Genomic DNA, 19,641 nt, shown 5'->3' with positions numbered 1-19,641 from the left:
TGCACCATCTTCAATGGAAGCTGGTTTTGGTATTCAGTTTGGGCGTGAACTACCACTTTGGGAGCTACAATTGTGGAATCCGTATTAAGTATACTTCTCCCTTTCTTTTGGTTTCAAATCTAATCTAGTTTCGGTGCAAGAACATTTTAAAAAATGCAATTTTTCTAAAACTAAGAATACGATTCTCGAAAGGTTGCAAAAAGTTTTTTGAAAATTAGCTCAACCATTTAGTACGGTTCGGCCATCCATATGGATCTAACCTTCCTTCAATCTAGAACTAAAAAAACATACATATTTGGAAAAAGAAAAAAATTCACAATTTTAGTATATTTTCAAAATGATTTTCAATTAAAAAACGAAAATGCTGATATAGACTCAAGAGTTGAATTTTGGTCAAATTTTTTGCGATAATATGAATTGCCTAAGAGGGCAACATGACTAGGTTCTATTTGTAGCGCAAATCTAAATTGGACAAAAATTTTGCACCATATTACACTGCATTCATTTGTATGCAACTATGGTTGGGAGAGTGACTAATCAGTCCAGGTCAGAATTTTATAACCCCACCATGAATTGATGCCAAATTCACGGGCATGATGCAATCTATAGGGGGCTACTAGTAGACTATGGGGGGCTGTCATTCAGAATTCTGCATTAGGTTGCAGAGTACTTAATCCACTATGATTTGTGCTTCCACTTTCTGGCACCTTTCGTCATTTGTACTTGTTGGCAGTGCAAACTTTGTATACCACCTTCCTACTACCTTGATTTTCTCTCATATACAAAGTTGGGAACTTTCATTTTGCCTCTCACCATACTCTTCCGAAACAAATAACCTTCTTCCTGCCTCAATTCCTTTTCACGTGCCTTTTCACATGAAGTGAGGAGTACAAACAGATCATATTTTAACATTCAAATCAAATTCTGATTATAATCATATATTAAATAGTATAAATAAAATAGACTAAAAATAACCAAAATATTATATACTATTAATAAAATGAGCTAATGACTTTAATAATATATTTCATAAACAAAATGAAGCGAAAATTACTTATATAAAACTTAAACGTATAACAATTTAGTGAAAATACAAAATTAAGACCAACTTCAATGATAAATACATATTCGATTCAATTATAAACAGATTGAATTCAGATCAGGCTTAATAGGATCTATTTGAATTTGAAATCGGATAATCGGATACTGATTGCAGCCCCAAGTACAAATACAATTTTGTAGAGTGCAAAAGCTTATATTTTGTATGTATTTATTCTGTACATATTTGTATTTGTACTCTTTCCAAACTAACCATCGGCCTTCGGGTGCAAATTTCATTTTGTACTGCAAACAAGTAGAGACTAAATTTCCTTCAATTGCCCTCGCCTTCCTTTTGCATTGTCCAATTTCCGTTTCCTTTTATATTATTCAATGCAACTAGAACAGAGCCGACGCTGTCAGCATGGGTTCCCTTGAAAAGCAACATTCTTTATCGTTTATCATACGGGCCACAAAACCTCTATATTCAGAACTAAAGAAGGTGCAAACCCACCACCAATCATGGTGTGGGTACAAATCCATAAAACCTCCAAGTGATCAGCATTTGCACCTGGTTAGGTTTAGGATCCACACAAATCATAATGGAACTCAAGCAGAGCATTATAGTTGTTCCAACTTCCAACAAACATCACTTGGGGCCCGACTCAACTAACAAGGAAATAGGTCTTTGGTCCAAGCCTTTTCTGAATTCCCCTAATTAATCTTCAAGTTCAAATGCAGCAGACAACGGAATGTTAATTATATAAAACTTACAGAAAACATAACAAACCAGATAAGCATGACAATCATCTATAAAGAAAAGAAACAAAACAAATCAAGGAAATTTTGAATTTCAGACCGCTTTCTACATAGCTTTTTTTTTTTCCACTTCAAACTGTCAATGTTTTCCTACCCGTTCGGTAATTCACATGTTAGCGGGTGTATAATTGGGCAATACCTGCATGCCAAGATATACACATCCAAAATATTAAAGCTGTACATACTACATAGCAATCCCAAAATGCCCTTCACCAGATTTATCAAACGAACACCACTTAAAATCCGTATCCACAAGTCCAGAAGGCTGAAGCAAAAAGAAATGAAACAGAAGCATCACACAACTAATAGCTTCTTCACCCCTAGTTATGGTACATTAATTCTGTCATATGCACATGTTATCACCTCAAGACCAACAAGCTTGATCTAGTTCCTGTGCCACAAAATAATAATTGTGAGATAGGCAAGGGTCAACAACTAGTACAATTATACACCCTGTTTAACTGAGGTAAGGGATTCAAAACCAACAATGTTGCATCATACTCACTGATAATGGATTCAACAACTAGTACAATTGTACACCCTGATAAGCTGATAAGTCAATGGTTTTAGAAAATATATTAAAACAAAATTTTGAGGTGATCATTGACTTAGAGCAGGATTACAATTACAAGTAAATTTCTATGCTTGAAAAAACAAATGCTAAACACGAACCCAGATTTCCTACTCACTTTTCCTACCTGCCGTGAATTGCAGCCACACATCTCTCAATTCATAATAGAGATGTGTGGCTGCAATTCACGGGCGGGTAGAGAGTGGGTAGGAAAAGTGAGTAGGAAATCCTGTTTGGACACACTATGCATAAGCAGGAAAATATGGCTATCAAGAAAGCGAAAAAAAAGGCAGGAAAAGAGTTCAGATCTGCTACCCACAAAGACGCTGCCCAGACATATCCACAAGACACTACAGCCACACATCAGAAACATCTCCCCATGAATGACAACTGAGATGTTCCCAATCTGCAACTGTAGTGTCCTTGTGGGTAGCAGATCCAGACTCAGAAAAAAGTTGAATGTACATCTTTATGCTAATATGATAAAAAAATAAGATATACGAACTCTTTGGAGGCTTTATGTCTCGACAGAATTTGCTTCCGCAGCAACAATGAAATGCCTTCACAGGGTGGTCATAATCATCAAAATCAATTCCATAATCCTACAACAGACAACATAATCCAGCTTAGCTGCTAAACAATGGATAAATGCAAATAATTCCACAAATTTAATTTGAAGGGACTATTTCAAAGCCACCAACATAAGCTGTAGTTATGCTTGCCCACATTCAAGAATTTAAAACCTAGATTACATATAAATGTTTTTTTTTCTTCTGTTGATAAAACTAGACATATTAACAAATTAAATTAACAACGATACATATCTCCATCTCCCTGAGGAGGGCGGGCCTTGGCACTAGTTGGTTTGGTTTCGGTTAACCAATACAAAAAAACCGGTGGTTAACCAAACCAACCAGTATATACATGTAAATGTGTATGTGTATATTATATGTATTTTTCATATATATATTTTATAATATCTATATATTATAAATGAATATATATGTATTATATATAAATATACACTTATAATATATAATATACTATTTATTATTTATAATATACTATATTATATGTATTTCTAGTGTTTTTATTATATATTTATTTATAATATATTATAAATATCAAAAAACCAAAAAACCAATAGACCGAACTGATAAACCAGTTAACCCATTGGATTCGGTTCAGTTTCAGTTCATGGTTTTCCAAAAAACCGGTAGACTGATTCAGTTTGGAAAATAGGCACGTGGTTTGGCTAACCAAACTGTGAGCACCCCTACTTGGCATAACGGTTCGGTTGCTCCATTGTGACCTGGGTAACCAGGGTTCAAATCTTGGAAATAGCCTCTCTGTATATGCAGCCATGCAAGGGTAAGGCTGCATACATCTGTCCCTCCCCAGACCCCGCATTGCTGGGAGCCTCATGCATTAGGCTGCCCTTTTTTTTACATATCTCCATCTCCCTACACATAGGGGTAATTCTGATGTAATGGATTCCATAGACACAGATTGATTTTTTTACCTTCTAAACAAGGGAATGAAAAAAAAAAGGAACTCTTGCTCTCACTTGGAAAGAAACTCAACAGAAGTAGAGGTTAGTGGCAGAAAAGGTGGATATCTATAAAGCAAGATACTTCAATTGACACATGCAAAACAGTGTGATATGAACAATACACCTTCAAGCGAAGAGCAGAGAAAGTTGCATCAGAGTCAACTCTCAATGTGTGACAAGATCCAGTATGCTAAAACCCTTATCATGTGGCAATGAGATTTGTTGCTCAAATGTCTCTAGTCATGTTTGTTTCGAAATAAAGACAAAATCAAATCTTTAAGAAATGCCTCTTTTGCCACATGGAGAAACTTGAAATATGCAGAGAGAAACAGGTTAACCTATTGGAGCAGCCATTGGCAAATAAATGTCTATGCAAGCTAATTTAACTCAGGAAAGTCCAAAAGGAAATATACTTCACTTGGCACTGGGGTCACAAGCTGTTTTGGAATGGTAGAATACTGATATATTTCATTTTCCACAATCCTAGGAAAATAGAAAATAGAGAAAATAGAAAGTACAAAAATAGAAAGAAAAACTTTCTAAATCAATCCTTCCACAATCCTAGGAATATATACAATTCTATTTTCAGATCTGAACCAGTAACCCCACATTTTCCAACACTCCCCCCTCAAGCTGGTGAATAGAGATCCTCCATTCCCAACTTGGCTATAATTCTCCGAAAGTCTGTACTATTGAGCCCTTTAGTAAGTACATCGGCCAGTTGTCCTTTTGTAGACACATAGGGAGTGCAAATCAACTTGCTGTCCAGTTTCTCTTTTATAAAGTGTCGGCCAATTTCGATGTGCTTCGTCTTGTCATGTTGAACAGGATTGTGAGCAATATTGATGGCTGACATGTTGTCACAATATAGTTTCATAGGCTCTTCTCGTGGAATCTTCAAGTCTTCTAAAATTATCTTCAACCAGAGTAATTCACACACTCCTTGTGCCATAGCCCTGAATTCTGCCTCTGCACTTGACCGAGCCACTACATTTTGCTTCTTACTCCTCCAAGTGACTAAGTTTCCTCCTAAGAAGGTACAGTAACCAGAAGTGGACCGTCTATCTACTGGAGATCCTGCATAATCGGCATCTATATATGCTTCAAGAGCCAGTCCTCCATTTCTTCTGAATAAAATTCCTTTTCCTGGATTGGTTTTCAAATAGTGCAGAATTCGAAGAGCAGCCTGCAGATAAACTTCTTTAGGATTATGCATAAACCGACTTATTACACTTGCAGCATATGCAATATCCGGTTGTGTATGTGCATGATAAATGAGTTTTCCAACTAGTCTTTGGAACATCTCCTTGTCTACACTTGAATTCTCGTTGGCTTCTCCAAGTTTATGATTGGGATCTATAGGCGTGGAAGCTGGTTTACATGCCATATTTCCTGTTTCTCTCAAAAGATCAACAACATACTTTTGTTGAGAGATAAAGATGCCTTGTTTAGAATGTGCAACTTCAATTCTGAGAAAATTCTTTAGTCTCCCCAAGTCTTTTATCTCAAATTCTATGGCAATGCAGTTTTTCAATGCTTCCTTCTCCTTTTTATCATTCCCAGTAACGATTATATCATCCACATAGACTAATAGTGCAGTAACTCCCCCTGAGGCTGTGTGTTTGATAAACAATGTGTGGTCACCTTGACTTTGCTTGTAACCTGTACTCAGCATTACCTTCGTAAACCTTCCAAACCAAGCTCTCGAAGATTGTTTGAGACCGTATAGTGCTTTCTTCAACCGACAAACTTTGTTCCCTTTAATGCCTTCTCCAAAACCCGGTGGAATGTCCATGTATATCTCCTCTTCTAGATCACCATGGAGAAACACATTTTTTACATCAAACTGTTGCAAATCCCAATTATAGTTAGTAGCCAACGAGTAACACCCTTACTGTATTCATTTTAGCTACTGGGGCAAAAGTCTCCTGATAATCTACCCCATAAGTCTGCGTATATCCCTCGGCTACCAGGCATGCTTTGTACCTTTCTAATGACCCATCAGATTTGTACTTAATTGTGTACACCCATTTACAACCTACCGTCTTCTTGCTTCTTGGTAGATCCACAACTTCCCATGTGTTTTTTTTTTTTTTTTTTCTAATGCCTCCATTTCCACTCTCATGGCTTTTCTCCACTCCTTATTAGAAAGTGCCTCGGCTAGAGTATTAGGAATTGGAATGGTGTTAAGGCTGGCTAGAAAACTTTTATGGGATTTAGAGAATCTTTGGAATGATACATATTTGGCTAAAGGGTACAATGGACATTTGGTACATTCTCTGGTTCCTTTTCTCAGTGCAATAGGTAGGTCATAGTCATACTCAGACTGTGAAGGTGTAGGTTCAGGTTCTGAGCATCCCTCAGTTCTAGGATTAGGAGTTGAATCTTGGACTTGCACAAGTTGAGGATCTGGATTTTTCCTCCTAGAGTAAACCTGCATATATCTCACATTATCATGCACATCATTTGTGGGGTTAACAGTGTCCGAATTTGGTTCAATTTAGGGTTGTTTGACTCTTGTTGAGACTCGAGAATGTGGGGCTCAAAGGAATGTGACTCAGAGGGATGTGATTCTTGACGATTGAATGTCTGTGAGGAGGGTAATACATCTAGGGAGAGTAGATCCGAGCCTCATCTTCCATTAATGAGGGCTCCCCCTGAAGATAAGGTTGAGTGAAAAAAGATTTTCCTTCCTCAAATGTGACATCGATGGAGGTGAAGAATTTTCTAGTGGCTGGATGATAACATTTATAACCTTTCTGAGTTGGGGAATATCCCAAGAAGACACATGATTGCTCGTGGGTCTAATTTTCCCTTATTATGAACATGAACAAAGGCAGTGCAGCCAAAAATTCTTGGTGTGAGATTATTTGAGGCTCGAATATCAGGGTAAAATTGAGAAAGGACTTGTATTGAGCATCGGTTGTCAAGAACTATAGATGGTAGTCTATTTATGGTGTAGGCAGCAGTAAGGACAACTTCCCCCCAATATTGTTTTGGCACCTGATTTTGAAAGAGAATGGCTCGGGTGGTTTGCAAAAGATGGACATTTTTTCTCTCAGCTACCCCATTCTGTTGGGGAGTGTTAACACAGGAGGATTCATGCACAATGCCATCTTTCTGAAAAAATGGAGACAAATTCTGATTAAAATAATTTGTAGCATTATCAGATCGAAACCTTTTAATTCTCACACCAAACTGAGTTTGGACCATGTTATGAAAGTTGGGAAGAATCGTACCCACATCAGATTTAGACTTGAGAAGAAAAATCCATGTGACCCTAGTGCAATCATCAATAAAGGTGACGAACCATCTAGAACCAGTAATGTTGGGAATTTGAAAAGGGCCCCATATATCCGAATGAATCAAATAAAAAGGAGTTGAAGATCTTTTATTGCTGATTGGGAAAGAAACCCTTTTGTGCTTAGCAAGTTCACAAACATCACAATGAAAGGTTTCAACATCAATTCCTTTAAACAAGGAATGAAGCATTGTTTTTAAAATAGGAAATGAAGGATGACCAAAATAGAAATGATGACGCCAAATTAAATCTTTATTGGAGGTAGATAAGAACGACTCGTGTGTGACATGCATAACAGTGTGAGATGATTTTTTGGTTGCTTCAAGGTAGTAGAGTCCATCTCTTTCCTTAGCAAGTCCAATCTTCTTCCCCGAAACCTGGTCCTGAAATACACAGTAAGAAGGGAAGAACACAACACTGCAGTTCACATCCTGGGTGAGTTTATGTATAGAGATAAGGCTAGTGGATAACTTAGGAACATGAAGCACATTTTTAAGTAATAGGGATGGAGTAATTTGAATATTCCCAATCCCTGCCACTGTGGTGAAAGAACCATCAGCAACAAAAATTTTTCTATTACTAGGACAGGGTGTATAGGTGACAAAATGTAGTGAAGAGGGTGTCATGTGGTCAGTAGCTCCAGAATCAAGAATCCATGGAAAAACACTACCCGAGGCATGTAATCCTAGAGATAAAGACTCACCTGAGAGAGCAAAGAGAGGTAGAACCACTTCCTGGTTTCAAGAATTTCAGGAAGCACCTTAGCCTTTCAATTTCTTCATCATTAAATGGTCCCTGACTTGAGTGTTCTTGTTGCGGGGTTGTGGAGACATTATGGGCCTGTTGAACTCCTTTTGAAACTCTTCGATTTCCCCATTCCTTGCTGGATATGGGAGGTTTCCCATGAAGTTTCCAGCATCGATCTTTCGTGTGTCTGGGCTTCTTGCAATAGGTGCACCAGAGGTTATCGTTAGAGTCACGGGTGGTTGTGTCACGAGCCAAGTTGTGATTGTTCTCACCCTTTGAACCACTGTAACTTCCTCCCCTTGCCTCCATGGCTGAGCCTTCGGGATCTTTAGGCTCAAGCATGATTCCACGACGGCTTTCCTCAGCTCTGACAAGGGCTATGACTTCATTCAATGGAGGCACTTCTTTGCCAATAATTTGTATTCGGACTTGATCAAATTCAGCATTCAGTCCGACCAAGAAACCATACACTCTATCTCTTTCAATAAAATTCTTCAAGATCACAACATCATCTGCACACTTTGTCTCAAGAACCCAATAATGATCAAGCTCATGCCATAAATTTTGCAGCAGATTTGCATACTCTATAACACTCCTGCTCCCTTGTTTGGCTGCCACAATCTTCACGTTGACCTCATAGACACGAGTAGCGTCATGGGCTTTGGAATAGGTTTGTCGAACAGCATCCCAAATAGCCTTTGCAGAGGGAAGAAACATACAAGTACCACTGATCTCGAGTGTCATTGAACTCCACAACCATGACATAATCATGGGGTCCTCTTCGTCCAAAGCATCAAAATTTGGCTCGCCCAACCTTGGTCTTGTTCCAAGGAGGTGATTAATTTTTCCTTTTCCCTTCGAATAGGTACACACTAGTTGTGGCCACTTCAAGTAATTCTGGCCAGTCAATCTATATGTTGCCTGAATATTCTGCAAATCACCAGTATGAGGATGAGAATTTGTTGCTCCTTCATCGGTTTGGACGGAGCACTTGTTGTAGTCATGTCGGACATTGTTAATGGAGGAAAAATAAGGCTAGTAGGAAACGAGAATAAAGGAACACTTCTAGTTACAGATCAACACTGAAGGCCAGAAGAGAAAAACACAAAAAAATGGCAATGAAGGCCGAAAAAAAATCTCAAGGTTGACAAACCTAGAGCTCTGACACCATGTTTTGGAATGGTAGAATACTGATATATTTCATTCTATTGCCAATTGGCATATTTATACAGTAAGCTGCTGCAATAAATAGAAAGAAAGAAAATAGAAAGTACAAAAATAGAAAGAAAAACTTTCTAAATCAATCCTTCCACAATCCTAGGAATATATACAATTCTATTTTCATATTGAACCAGTAACCCCACGTTTTCCAACACAAGCTCTAATGGAGATTCTCACAAGAAATAGAGAGAACAGACAAAAATAACTGGTAAAGATTCTTGACTTTCATTATTGATCAGAGAGAGAGGGGGGGGGAGGGGAGGATAAGTGGGGGAGAGATAATGAGGAATCAAAATCAAGTTGGGTTGTGAACTGTTTGTAATCAGAAGATATACCTAGCTCCAAGTTTGATACAATTAATATTCAAATTTAAATAAAAAATTGATTAGTAAGATTTGTATTGAACTCACATCAGATTTGAATATCATACTCCAGGAACAAAATCAACAAAAATGCCTTTCATGAGACTATATTATGTATCATTAAGGAAATCAACTAAAACGATCAAAAGACTTGCACAGAAAGTAAATTAAAAATATACTTGCTCAAACCAACTATAATAAAATATACATGGCAAATTTATATTACTACGTTGATATAGGTAGTAAGATAATTACATTGGTCAAATCAGATCTATTTTTCTATTGGTGTAAGCTAAAAAATCAGATCTAATTAAGGCATAGCAAATTTCGATCCAATAACAGCCAGATCCACTATTTGATATTTATATTAAAGTCTGATGGTTTTGGACCATTTCCAGATCATGATCCAGTCTATTGACAGCCCTACAACCAAGGAGAAGATTCTCACTTCTCCACAAGGCAAACTTTAAACTTTCACTAAATGAAAATAGGTAATAAATGATGCTTTACAACATGGAAAACTTTGTTATGCTCACCTTACAACTATGGGAGATTGGAGGTGAGAAGGCTGAGACTGATGAATACAGCCTTACTAGCAAAATTTTTCTCAAAATTTAATTAAGAATGAGAGGCATTATGCAAACAGATCAATACTGCAAAATATGGGTTGAGTGATAAAGAATGGAACCCAAGATCCAATGTATCTTTGGATGTGCAGTCTGTAAGGATATTGAAAAGGCTTACAGTGACATTTTAGGGGTTGGAGGGTTGGGAGAGACCAAGTAATTGTTTCCCACCTCCAATTTGCTGATGATACAATCCTGTTCTGTGAGGAGATTGATCTGGAAATGGTTAGAAATTTAAAGGTGCTGATTGATAACTTTCTGGGTATGTCATGCATGAGGATTAATTGGAGTAAAAGTGGAATAGTTGGAATTAATTTGGAGGATTCTAAACTCTGGGTAATTTCCACAGATAGACTTTTCAATTGCTCATCTTTCTTCAGGCACTGACTTTACCCAGTCCTCAAGGAGTGGATGTCCCGGTGAAAGAAATTTGGTGTAAGCTTAACCCACCAAAAATCCAAGATTTCTGTTGGACAAATTCCCTTGGAAAGGTAAATACATGTGATGTGTTTTAGAAAAGGAGGCCTCCTTGTGGAGAGACCATTTCCCATTTATTAATCTCCTACACTGTTGTTAGAGCTGTAATGTGGGCGAGCCGGTGGCAGGCCGGTACGACCCAGCATGACAGGGGTTGTGCTGGGCCTAGGCTATGGAGGGGGGCTGAGCCTCTAAGGCACGGCCCTGATACCAGCACGACATGAGTGCAGCGTCGCTGGAAGGGGATCAACAACTATATTTTCCTTCCTTCTGGGTATTTTGAGTAAAACACCTCCCTAACAGCTATAAACCATCACTAGGGGGTATTTGTTAGACAGTGCATGCCCTTAGTTCCAATCAGATTGATGTACAAATATATTTATTGTAAATGAATAAAAGTACATAATTGTTTCATAGCTGTTAGTTTAGAATATTCTCAGTCGTTTGATAGACTGGGGAGAACTGGACACTTATGAGACTCGTGTTAGTTTAGAATATTCTCAGTCGTTTGATAGACTGGGGAGTGTATCCTGCGAAGGTTGACACTAATGTGCTGCCAAAGAAGTTGGGGCACCTTGTCTCAACTGTAAGGGTTGGACCCGAAGACCATGTAGTGTGTGTTTGTTTGAAACACTGAACCCGGACCATTTTCTAGTTATGTCCTGGACCTTGGAGACTGATGGGCAAAACTAGAAAGTTACTTATAACCCCTAGACCTGATTATTGTACTGCACTAGGTGTCGGATTGGCTATCTTTGATAAGCCAATCAATGAGATCCTTTGGGGGTCAAAACCTAGGTATGTTGGGGCAGTCTGAGAATTCACTCAAGTGGGTGATCATAGTGATAGGATCAGCCCCTTTGTCGGACAAAGTGAATGATCGGGTCTGCACTCTCTCTGATAGAAACCAAAACTGCAAGCGGTCAATTTCAACCGTGTTTGAGATTTGTTTTGCAAAATATATTTATATGATAATATATATTATGTTTTATGGAAAAGTGTTTGCAAAAGGTTTTAATTCCCGGGACCCGTCTGAGCATAGAGTGCAACGTTGCACCTTGCAGTCAGGGGAGAAATCGTTCCCTGCCGGTAAGTGTTTGATCATTATGGGCTGAGAGGTTAAGTGTAAGAGACCATCAAGGGTTCTTTACCTAATTGGCTATATTCCATTATCCTTGGGCCTTCATAGGATGGCCGAACTCAATGATCATTTAACTGTAAATGTTGGGCCCATTAAGAGCCCATACTGATGGACTCAGGGGTTCGACATACTTGAAAGTGAATTCGGCTAGGTCTTTTCTCAGAGGCTGGGCCAAACCAATGTGAGCTTATGTAAGGTCATTGTTGGGGTCCCATGCCATATAAATTGAACCTAAATGGGTCAACAACAATCTCGGGACGTGATCCACTTGCTTAATGGGCCTAAAGCCCATGATTAATGTGATTAATCAAGGTGTCACATGACAACTTAAGCAGTCATGTGGTTAATGTGATTAAGCAGTCATGTGACATGGGCAAATATGGGTCTAGAGCACCCATTCTCATAAGAGGATAACTCTTATCAACTAATGGAGTTCAAATCCAAATAAAGATTTGGATTAGGAACATCCTAATTCAATTAGGAGTGGTGCTCCTTAAGGCTTAAGAAAGGAGAGATCGAACTACTCCAGTCATCTATCTGCTTTCAATTCTCTCTCTCTGCTCTTGCCGCCCTAGAAACCCTAATTCGTTTTCCCCTTTAGTGACTGATCTTATTCAGTCTAATCTCTTACTTTTGCAAGAAAATATCAAAAATAATCCGTTCTCACCTCCCTTGTTCGATCCAAAGAGTTGGATTGCAGTTTTGTTGAAAACTGCGTTGTTGAACCGGCTTCATTCCAAGCTGCGCCATCTTCAGTGGAGGCCGGTTCTGGGATTCAATTTGGGCATGAACTACCACTTTGGGAGCTACATTTGTGGAATCCGTATCAGGTATACTTCTCCCTCTTGTTTGGTTTAATCTGGTCCGGTTTCAGTGCAAGAACGATCCTTGAAAAATGCAGGTTTTCTAAATCTTGGGAATGCAATTCCCAAAAGGCTAAAAGAAATTTTTGAAATTTCGCCCAACCATCTAGCGTGGTTCGGCCATCCATATGATGGATCTCACCTTCCTTCGGTATTTATGTATTTTGGATCATGGAGGGGCAGAAAATGACTTAAATGCCCCCTAACAACTATATAATAGATACCCTCCCAACAGCCATAAACAGCTAGTTTTGGAGGGTAATTTTGGTCAAATTAATCCCCCAATTCTCACCACAACTCTCATACTCTATTACTCTCTACAATCTACGTACATTTATATTCTTAACTCTTCATTTTCTCAATTTTATTTTTGTATTCCAATTTCCAAGTTTCAACAAGGAGGAGCTTGCTTCAAGTGTCTCAAGTCTGTAAATCAAACACTGCAATTTGGGAACTTGGGAGGCTAAGAAAGTTTCATTGGTTGAAATCAAGGATACTAGTGGTTGGACTGAGTAAGCAATAAATCAAATTTGTTTTTTTTTCTAAATTTTAATTTTCATTACAAGGGTTGGCTCTTCGCAAAATTTTTATCTTCAATTTTAGTATTTTATTAATTCAACTCCATTGTATTATTTTTTTTCAATGGATTTTTTATTTTCTATACACATTAAATTTGAAACGAAATAAAATTTTCAGAATTTTTTCGAGCTTATTGTCTATTATTCATGTTAATTTTCTGCTATTATATGTTACTTTTTTATTTTTTTCTAATTTTTCTTAGTTTAGGAAAACTATAAAAGAGAAAAATAGGTCTGGCCCGGGCCTAGACTGCCATGGCCTGGTTGCTTAGGCCCGACAGAAAGAATGAGAGATCCATCACATTGATGGCTGAACCTTGCAGGAAGGTAGGGCGAAATTTCAAAAATCTCTCTCCCATCTGGGAATCGCATTCCCTATTTTAGGAAACTGCATTTTCAATGATCAATGAAGGTGTTCACGCCAAAGGAGAAAACCAAAACCCATTTCCACTAAAGATGACATAGTGTGTGGTGAAGCAGGATCAACAGGATGGCTCTTCAGCAAGAACCGAATTCTTCAGCAAGAATGGAGTAGAGGGTTGGTGAGCATGACTTCAGATTGTTTCTTCTACCAAGAAGCAATATCAAGAACAATTCTTGATCACTCCCACAAGAGGAAATCGAACTGGGTAGGGGCGGCAAGAATAGGGAAGAACTCTGCAGATTGTTGTGTTGTATAACTGAGGAATTCACCCCCTTTATTTATAGCCTTCTCAGGATCAACCTCCTAATCCAATTAGGAGAGAGTTCCTTAATCCAAATCTGATATTTGGATCTGGACTCTTGAATGAATAAGACTTATCTTATCCTTCAGCTAATCCTAATCAGACTATAAATCCTATCTTGCCTCCTTTTAATTAACTAACTTAAGCCCAATTCGAATTAGGCTTTAGGCCCATTAAGTTTATGTGCTCACTTAACCTCTTAACCACTGCCCAGTTGGCTCTCTTTGTATGGCGTGGGACCCAAACATTGATCTACACATCAGCCACATGGGTTCAGCCCAACCTTTGTTACAAGGCCTGGCCAAATTCACTGTAGGAGACAGTGAACCCCTGAGTCCATCACTATGGGCTCTTAATGGGCCCAACATTTACACTAAATGGTCCTTGGGTCCAGCCACCTTATGAAAACCCAAGGATTGTGGGCAGATGCAAGATTAGCCCATCAGGTATTACCCTCAATGGTCTTACACTTAACCTCTCAACCCATAATGATCAAACACTGCTGGACAAGAGATGACATCTCCCTCGGCTGCAAGGAATAGTGATGCACTCTCTACTCACATGGATCCCGGGAATTAAAACATTTTGCAAACATTTTGAAACCATAATATATATATGTATATTTCTATATAAATATATTTTGCAAAAACAAATTTCAACGGTTGAAATCAACTGCCGGCAGTTTAGGTTACCATCAGAAAGAGTGCATCCCCGATCATTCACTTTGTTCGACAAAGGGGCTGATCTTGTCACTATGATCACCCACTCAGATGAATTCTCGAACTATCCCAACATACCCAGGTTTTGACCCCCCTCTAAGGATCTCACTGATTGGCACATCAAAGGCAACCTAATCCGACACCTAGTGCAGTATCATAATCGAGTCTAGGAGTCGGGTGTAACATTCCAGTTTTGCCCATCTATCTCCAAGGTCCAGGGCAATACTGGAATTTTGGCATGGTTCAAGGTTTCAAGAAAACCCACACTGCATGCACCTCAGGTCTCACCCTGATAGCTGAGACAAGCCACTCTAACCAACTTGGCGGCACATCAGTGTCAGTCTTGGAAGGATAAATCTCCCCAGATCTATCCAACGGCTGTGAAGATTCTAAACTAACACGAATCTCATAGGTGTCCAGTTTAAGGGTATTACACAGAAACATACTAAAACACATGAATCAATTATGTACTTTTATTCATTTACAATAAATGTCATCAAGTACATCAATGTGATTGAAGCTAAGGGCATACACTGTCTAACACCGACACCGGCCCGGCCAGGCAAAGATGGAAATCAGGCCACAGGCCATTGTTGGGCCTAACCTAGAAGGGGGACCATGCTGCCCAAGCACGGCCCCCTAAGGCCCGAGGCCCAGCACAACACAACACAGATGGCATCTGGGCCACCTACTTTTTGTGCTTGTGTTTGAGAGTTTTTCTATTCTCTCTTTGGTTGCAAGTCAGACCCCCTCAAGAGATGGTGGATTTTTATATTTTATTTTCAAGGTGGTGGATATTTAACCCAAGCTCCTTAGGCAATAAAAGAAGGGGAGAATAATGTGGAGAGCTACTAATGCAGCAGTAGCTTGAGTGGTGTGGGAAGAGAGTAATAACATAATCTTCAGAGAAAAGAGTAGGACAGTGGAGGAGGTAATAGATAGCAAAAAAGTGAAGGTTGCTTTTTAGGTAAAGACTTTGGATGGCTTCCAGATATACTCAGTCATTGACATTATACGAACTTGGAAGGAAGTAGCACAATCCTCTAGAACAAAAGAAATTCATCAAAAAAAATCCTCTAGAACAAAACAAGAAGAAAGATTGGAATGGAAACCTCCAGAAGGCAATAAAGTTAAACTAAAACTTTGATGTCAGCTCCTTGGGTAAACCGGGATTGGTAAGAAAAGGTGGAGCAATAGGAAATTCAAAGAGCAGGACCTTGGCTTTATTTCAGGGCCAATTGGCATTACTAAGTCTGTGAAGGCAGAGCTGTTGGCATTGCTACATGGGTCTCTTGTAATAGATAAATTCCTTGAACTCTCAAACATATGTTCAGGGAAGTTGAAAGGCTGGCAAAGGACTTAAATGCTGATTTCAAGTGGGTAATGGGCTTGGTCGATGACCTAGCAAAAACAAAGGGTCGCAAGGCAGCAATTTTATTGGACATTTTTCTAATCTAGTTGTATATGTAGGGAGTACACTCCTGTAATCAAATTGTACTAATCCACCTTTAATCAATTTAGTAAAATAACTGTGCTGATAAGAAAGATATTGAAAAGGCTTATCCACAATCCTTGAAAGGAATCCGATACGAATTAGAAGATGGTGCTGGAGTTGAAGTTCTGACAGATTCATGGCGTGGTTATCAACCACCAAAGAAGTCTTTCTCATCCTAGACTCAATATCAAAAAACAAGGAAGCCTTGGTGGCAAACTGTTATAAAGCCCAAAATAATGCACAGATTTGATTCCCTTAGTTTAGAACTATCACATACTGCCCAACAAGAAACCCCAACCCTGGAAGCGGAGATCAGGTAGTTTGAACTTGAGACAGATTGGTAGGTTCTCTATCCAGTCATTCCCCGCCCCCTTCACAACTATAACAAGGAAAAGAAGGCATATCCAAACATCAGACTTCAATAGTAGCAATGCACAAGGAAAAAGCCTGAGAAATAATATATTAATGTGTGGTGGCAAAGGAAATGATGCTCAGAGAGTGAAATAGAATATCCATAGCAGCATAGCCGACTCACCCAAGTTAACTCTTCCATAGCATTTACTTCTCTTGTTGTGAAAAAGGCAAGCTGCATTAGAAGGAATAAAACTTTCAACTTTTAGATTCAGTTTCCTCATTCAATATTCTCAAGTCATGATGTAACATATACTAGTCTAAGAACATGAATTAAGTCAAATCCATACATGATAGTAGTGATGATCTGGAGTCTCCACTTCCACAGGGATCTCAACCAAGTTTGCATCAAAACATCTACAACAATCAGAGAAAATATAAGTAGGCTTATTCAAACCAACATAAAAGGCAGTTGTGGTGAGTCAATTCTATTAGTTTTGTCTCCTAAGTCCTAATTATTGCAACATTATTCATTAAAAAAACAAAAGACCAGAGAAGCAATGCCAGAAAAAATGAAAAAGAAGAGAAATAAACAAAACGTGGGCTAGGATTCCACAAGATATTTTAGTAGCAACTCAAATATACTGAGGATTAGAAAATAATAACTTTGTTACCAGCAATCCCATCCAGGCATCCACTATTTTCATTTACAGATACCAAGGATTTTAAAAGGTGTAAACAGACAAGAGGCAATTGGCTAAGAAAATATTGTTTTATATGGCAAGGTTTATTTATCTTGATCCCTCAAGAATTAAAAAAAAAAAAAAAAAACTGGGATGAACTAAACATGCTAATGAAGAATTTCTATGTTCTACAAAATTAATAATCATACCAATCATCACCCTCATCAAATAGCAAGTTGAGTTAAAACAATGAACTAGGCAGAAGAAAAACTACAATTAGTCTCTATGTGGTTGATAATGGCATGGTAAACAATGTTTTTAAGTTTCAACCAGTCATTGAACTAGACAGGTGGGGCCGTTCAACAAACCACCTGGTCATAATACCAGCTTGGGTTAACCAATGGTTCAGTCAAAAACCAAGCAACCCAGGTAGGGAAACCGTTGGGCAACTCAACCTGGACAACGACAACAGGTAACGAATTGATCACTTCTAAGTTAATCTGGTATATTTTCAATTTTTGGGTTTATAATTTTTTATTTATACATATATCACATCTCTATTACCTATGAGAGGAAGAGAGAGAGAGTTGAAAATCTACCAGCGACACAAGCAGCAATAAGTTCCTCCTCAAACTCAACCTACTTTCCTATCATCAAGTCAATCAAACTGTACTTTCTTGTAATCCCGGTTCTATTGTTTATGGCTGTCCGTACAAGACCTAAACCAATTGCAAACCTCGATATGGACACCCTATTTTCCTCTTAAACCTTTATTATGCTGCATAATTGCACTTTATTAGCTAGGTGACAAAATCTTATCTGGCCCACCATTACTAATCTAACAATGGGTCAATTGAGGTTCTCTCTCCAGAGGGATTCTCTTTTAACAATCCCCAAACCAAACATGTACTCTTGAAATCCTGTATATTTATTCCATAATACAGCAGATTCCTTATTTCTTAAAACCGTAATACCACCAAAAATCATAGCCAATCCCCACTTCATATTCTATAACCTATGATCCTTCTATTTAACCACCAGAACCAGCCATTCTAACCTATTCCACCATAATGTTGAACCACAAGATCTCAATTAAAAATAGCACCAAAGCCATTCTAGTTTCACCACTTACTCTCATATCCTAATCCCAACTTAAGACCCTAAACTCACTGCTAGCCTATCCTGTTGATGTGGGATGGAGAAGGAATATTCTACCATTTCCGCACATGGTGGTTGGTAATAAAGGGGTTCAGATATGACTCGGATATGAGAAGATGGAGGAGAAGGGAATGGAAGGGCTGTAAAGATCAATTACATATCTGAATCTGCAGCAAATAAAAGTTCACATTAAGAATTCAAAGACAAGTTGTTGGAGAAGATAGAAATGAGTATATAGATGAAAAAAAAAAAAAAGAGTTGTGGGAGAGAAGGGTTCAGCAAGGAAGAGAAAGCGAGAAGGAGAAGGGGGATGGGGGGGGGGGGGGGGGAGATACGCATACAAGAGACATGAACATGCCCTGCTTTCAAAATGCCATTGGAGGTTTAATGCAAAAAAAAAAAAACAGTTTGTGGATCCATCTGATAGCAAGCAAGTATAGTTTGTAGTGGACCAATTCGTTGACATACCACCAAGCCATTTTTTATTAACATAATGACACCGAGCCCATTTTTTATTAACATAATGACATATCAGTGAGGCTGTGACACTAACTACTCTTTGCATACCACTGATATAGCTCTTTGGAAGGTCATTCAGCAATACATACCCATTTTCTAGAAGGAATTGCTACCAAGCTGCAAAAAGGCACTTGATTGAGATTTCGGTCGAAACATGGTGTGGTAACGGGAAGCAACGGTATCTGAGATGTTCTCCCCTTATGGAGTAAATGGGTCCTGGTCCCCCATCTGTAAGAGGAATCTATTTGACTGAGAAATTAAAAACCTAGAAGAACTGCTTCTGCAACTACAACACTATCAGCCTAATTCCTTAGAGGAAGATGGCAGAATTTGGAAATGGAAAAGTAATGGAATCTTCTCCATTAAATCAAGGATGTAGAACCTCTGTTTGGGACATTCTACCTTCCCTCATAAGACTGTTTGGACAAAGAGAGTACCCTCAAAAGTAACCTTTCTTGTCTGGACAGCAGCTCAGGGCAAGTGTTTCACTAAAGATAAGCTAAACAGGAGAGGACTTTCAGTTACCTCCCCCAACTGCCCCATTTGTCCAAACAGTCTTATGAGGGAAGGTATAATGGCCCAAACAGTCTTTGGGCTGCTGTCCAGACAAGAAAGGTTACTTTTGAGGGTACTCTCACTGTTAGCTAGTGGACAGGTATCTTTGGAATCACATTTTTGCCAATCTGCATCTGGGT

General features: G+C 38.6%; 1 protein-coding gene across 4 annotated transcripts in view; it reads right to left on the bottom strand.

Moving 5' to 3' along the window:
- Nucleotides 1–1,851: 1,851 nt before the first annotated feature.
- Nucleotides 1,852–19,641, bottom strand: part of LOC148878695 (putative inactive histone-lysine N-methyltransferase SUVR2) — a 65,466-nt gene continuing 47,676 nt past the window's right edge. For all 4 annotated transcript variants that reach the window (XM_088958740.1, XM_088958753.1, XM_088958763.1 and 1 more), the window contains exons 7-10: nucleotides 16,937–17,003; nucleotides 16,771–16,821; nucleotides 2,934–3,030; nucleotides 1,852–2,248 (exon numbers count right to left, since the gene is read on the bottom strand). In XM_088958740.1, the coding sequence (XP_088814866.1) occupies nucleotides 2,217–2,248; nucleotides 2,934–3,030; nucleotides 16,771–16,821; nucleotides 16,937–17,003 (247 nt within the window). In that variant the 3' untranslated portion in view covers nucleotides 1,852–2,216. The remainder of the gene's footprint in view (nucleotides 2,249–2,933; nucleotides 3,031–16,770; nucleotides 16,822–16,936; nucleotides 17,004–19,641) is intronic.

This window comes from Nelumbo lutea, chromosome 1 (assembly GCF_056320005.1).
Source record: "Nelumbo lutea isolate HS-2025 chromosome 1, American lotus-T2T, whole genome shotgun sequence".
Classification (NCBI taxonomy): domain Eukaryota; kingdom Viridiplantae; phylum Streptophyta; class Magnoliopsida; order Proteales; family Nelumbonaceae; genus Nelumbo; species Nelumbo lutea.
Note: the sequence above shows the minus strand (reverse complement) of the source record. Positions and strands in the feature narration are given on the sequence as shown.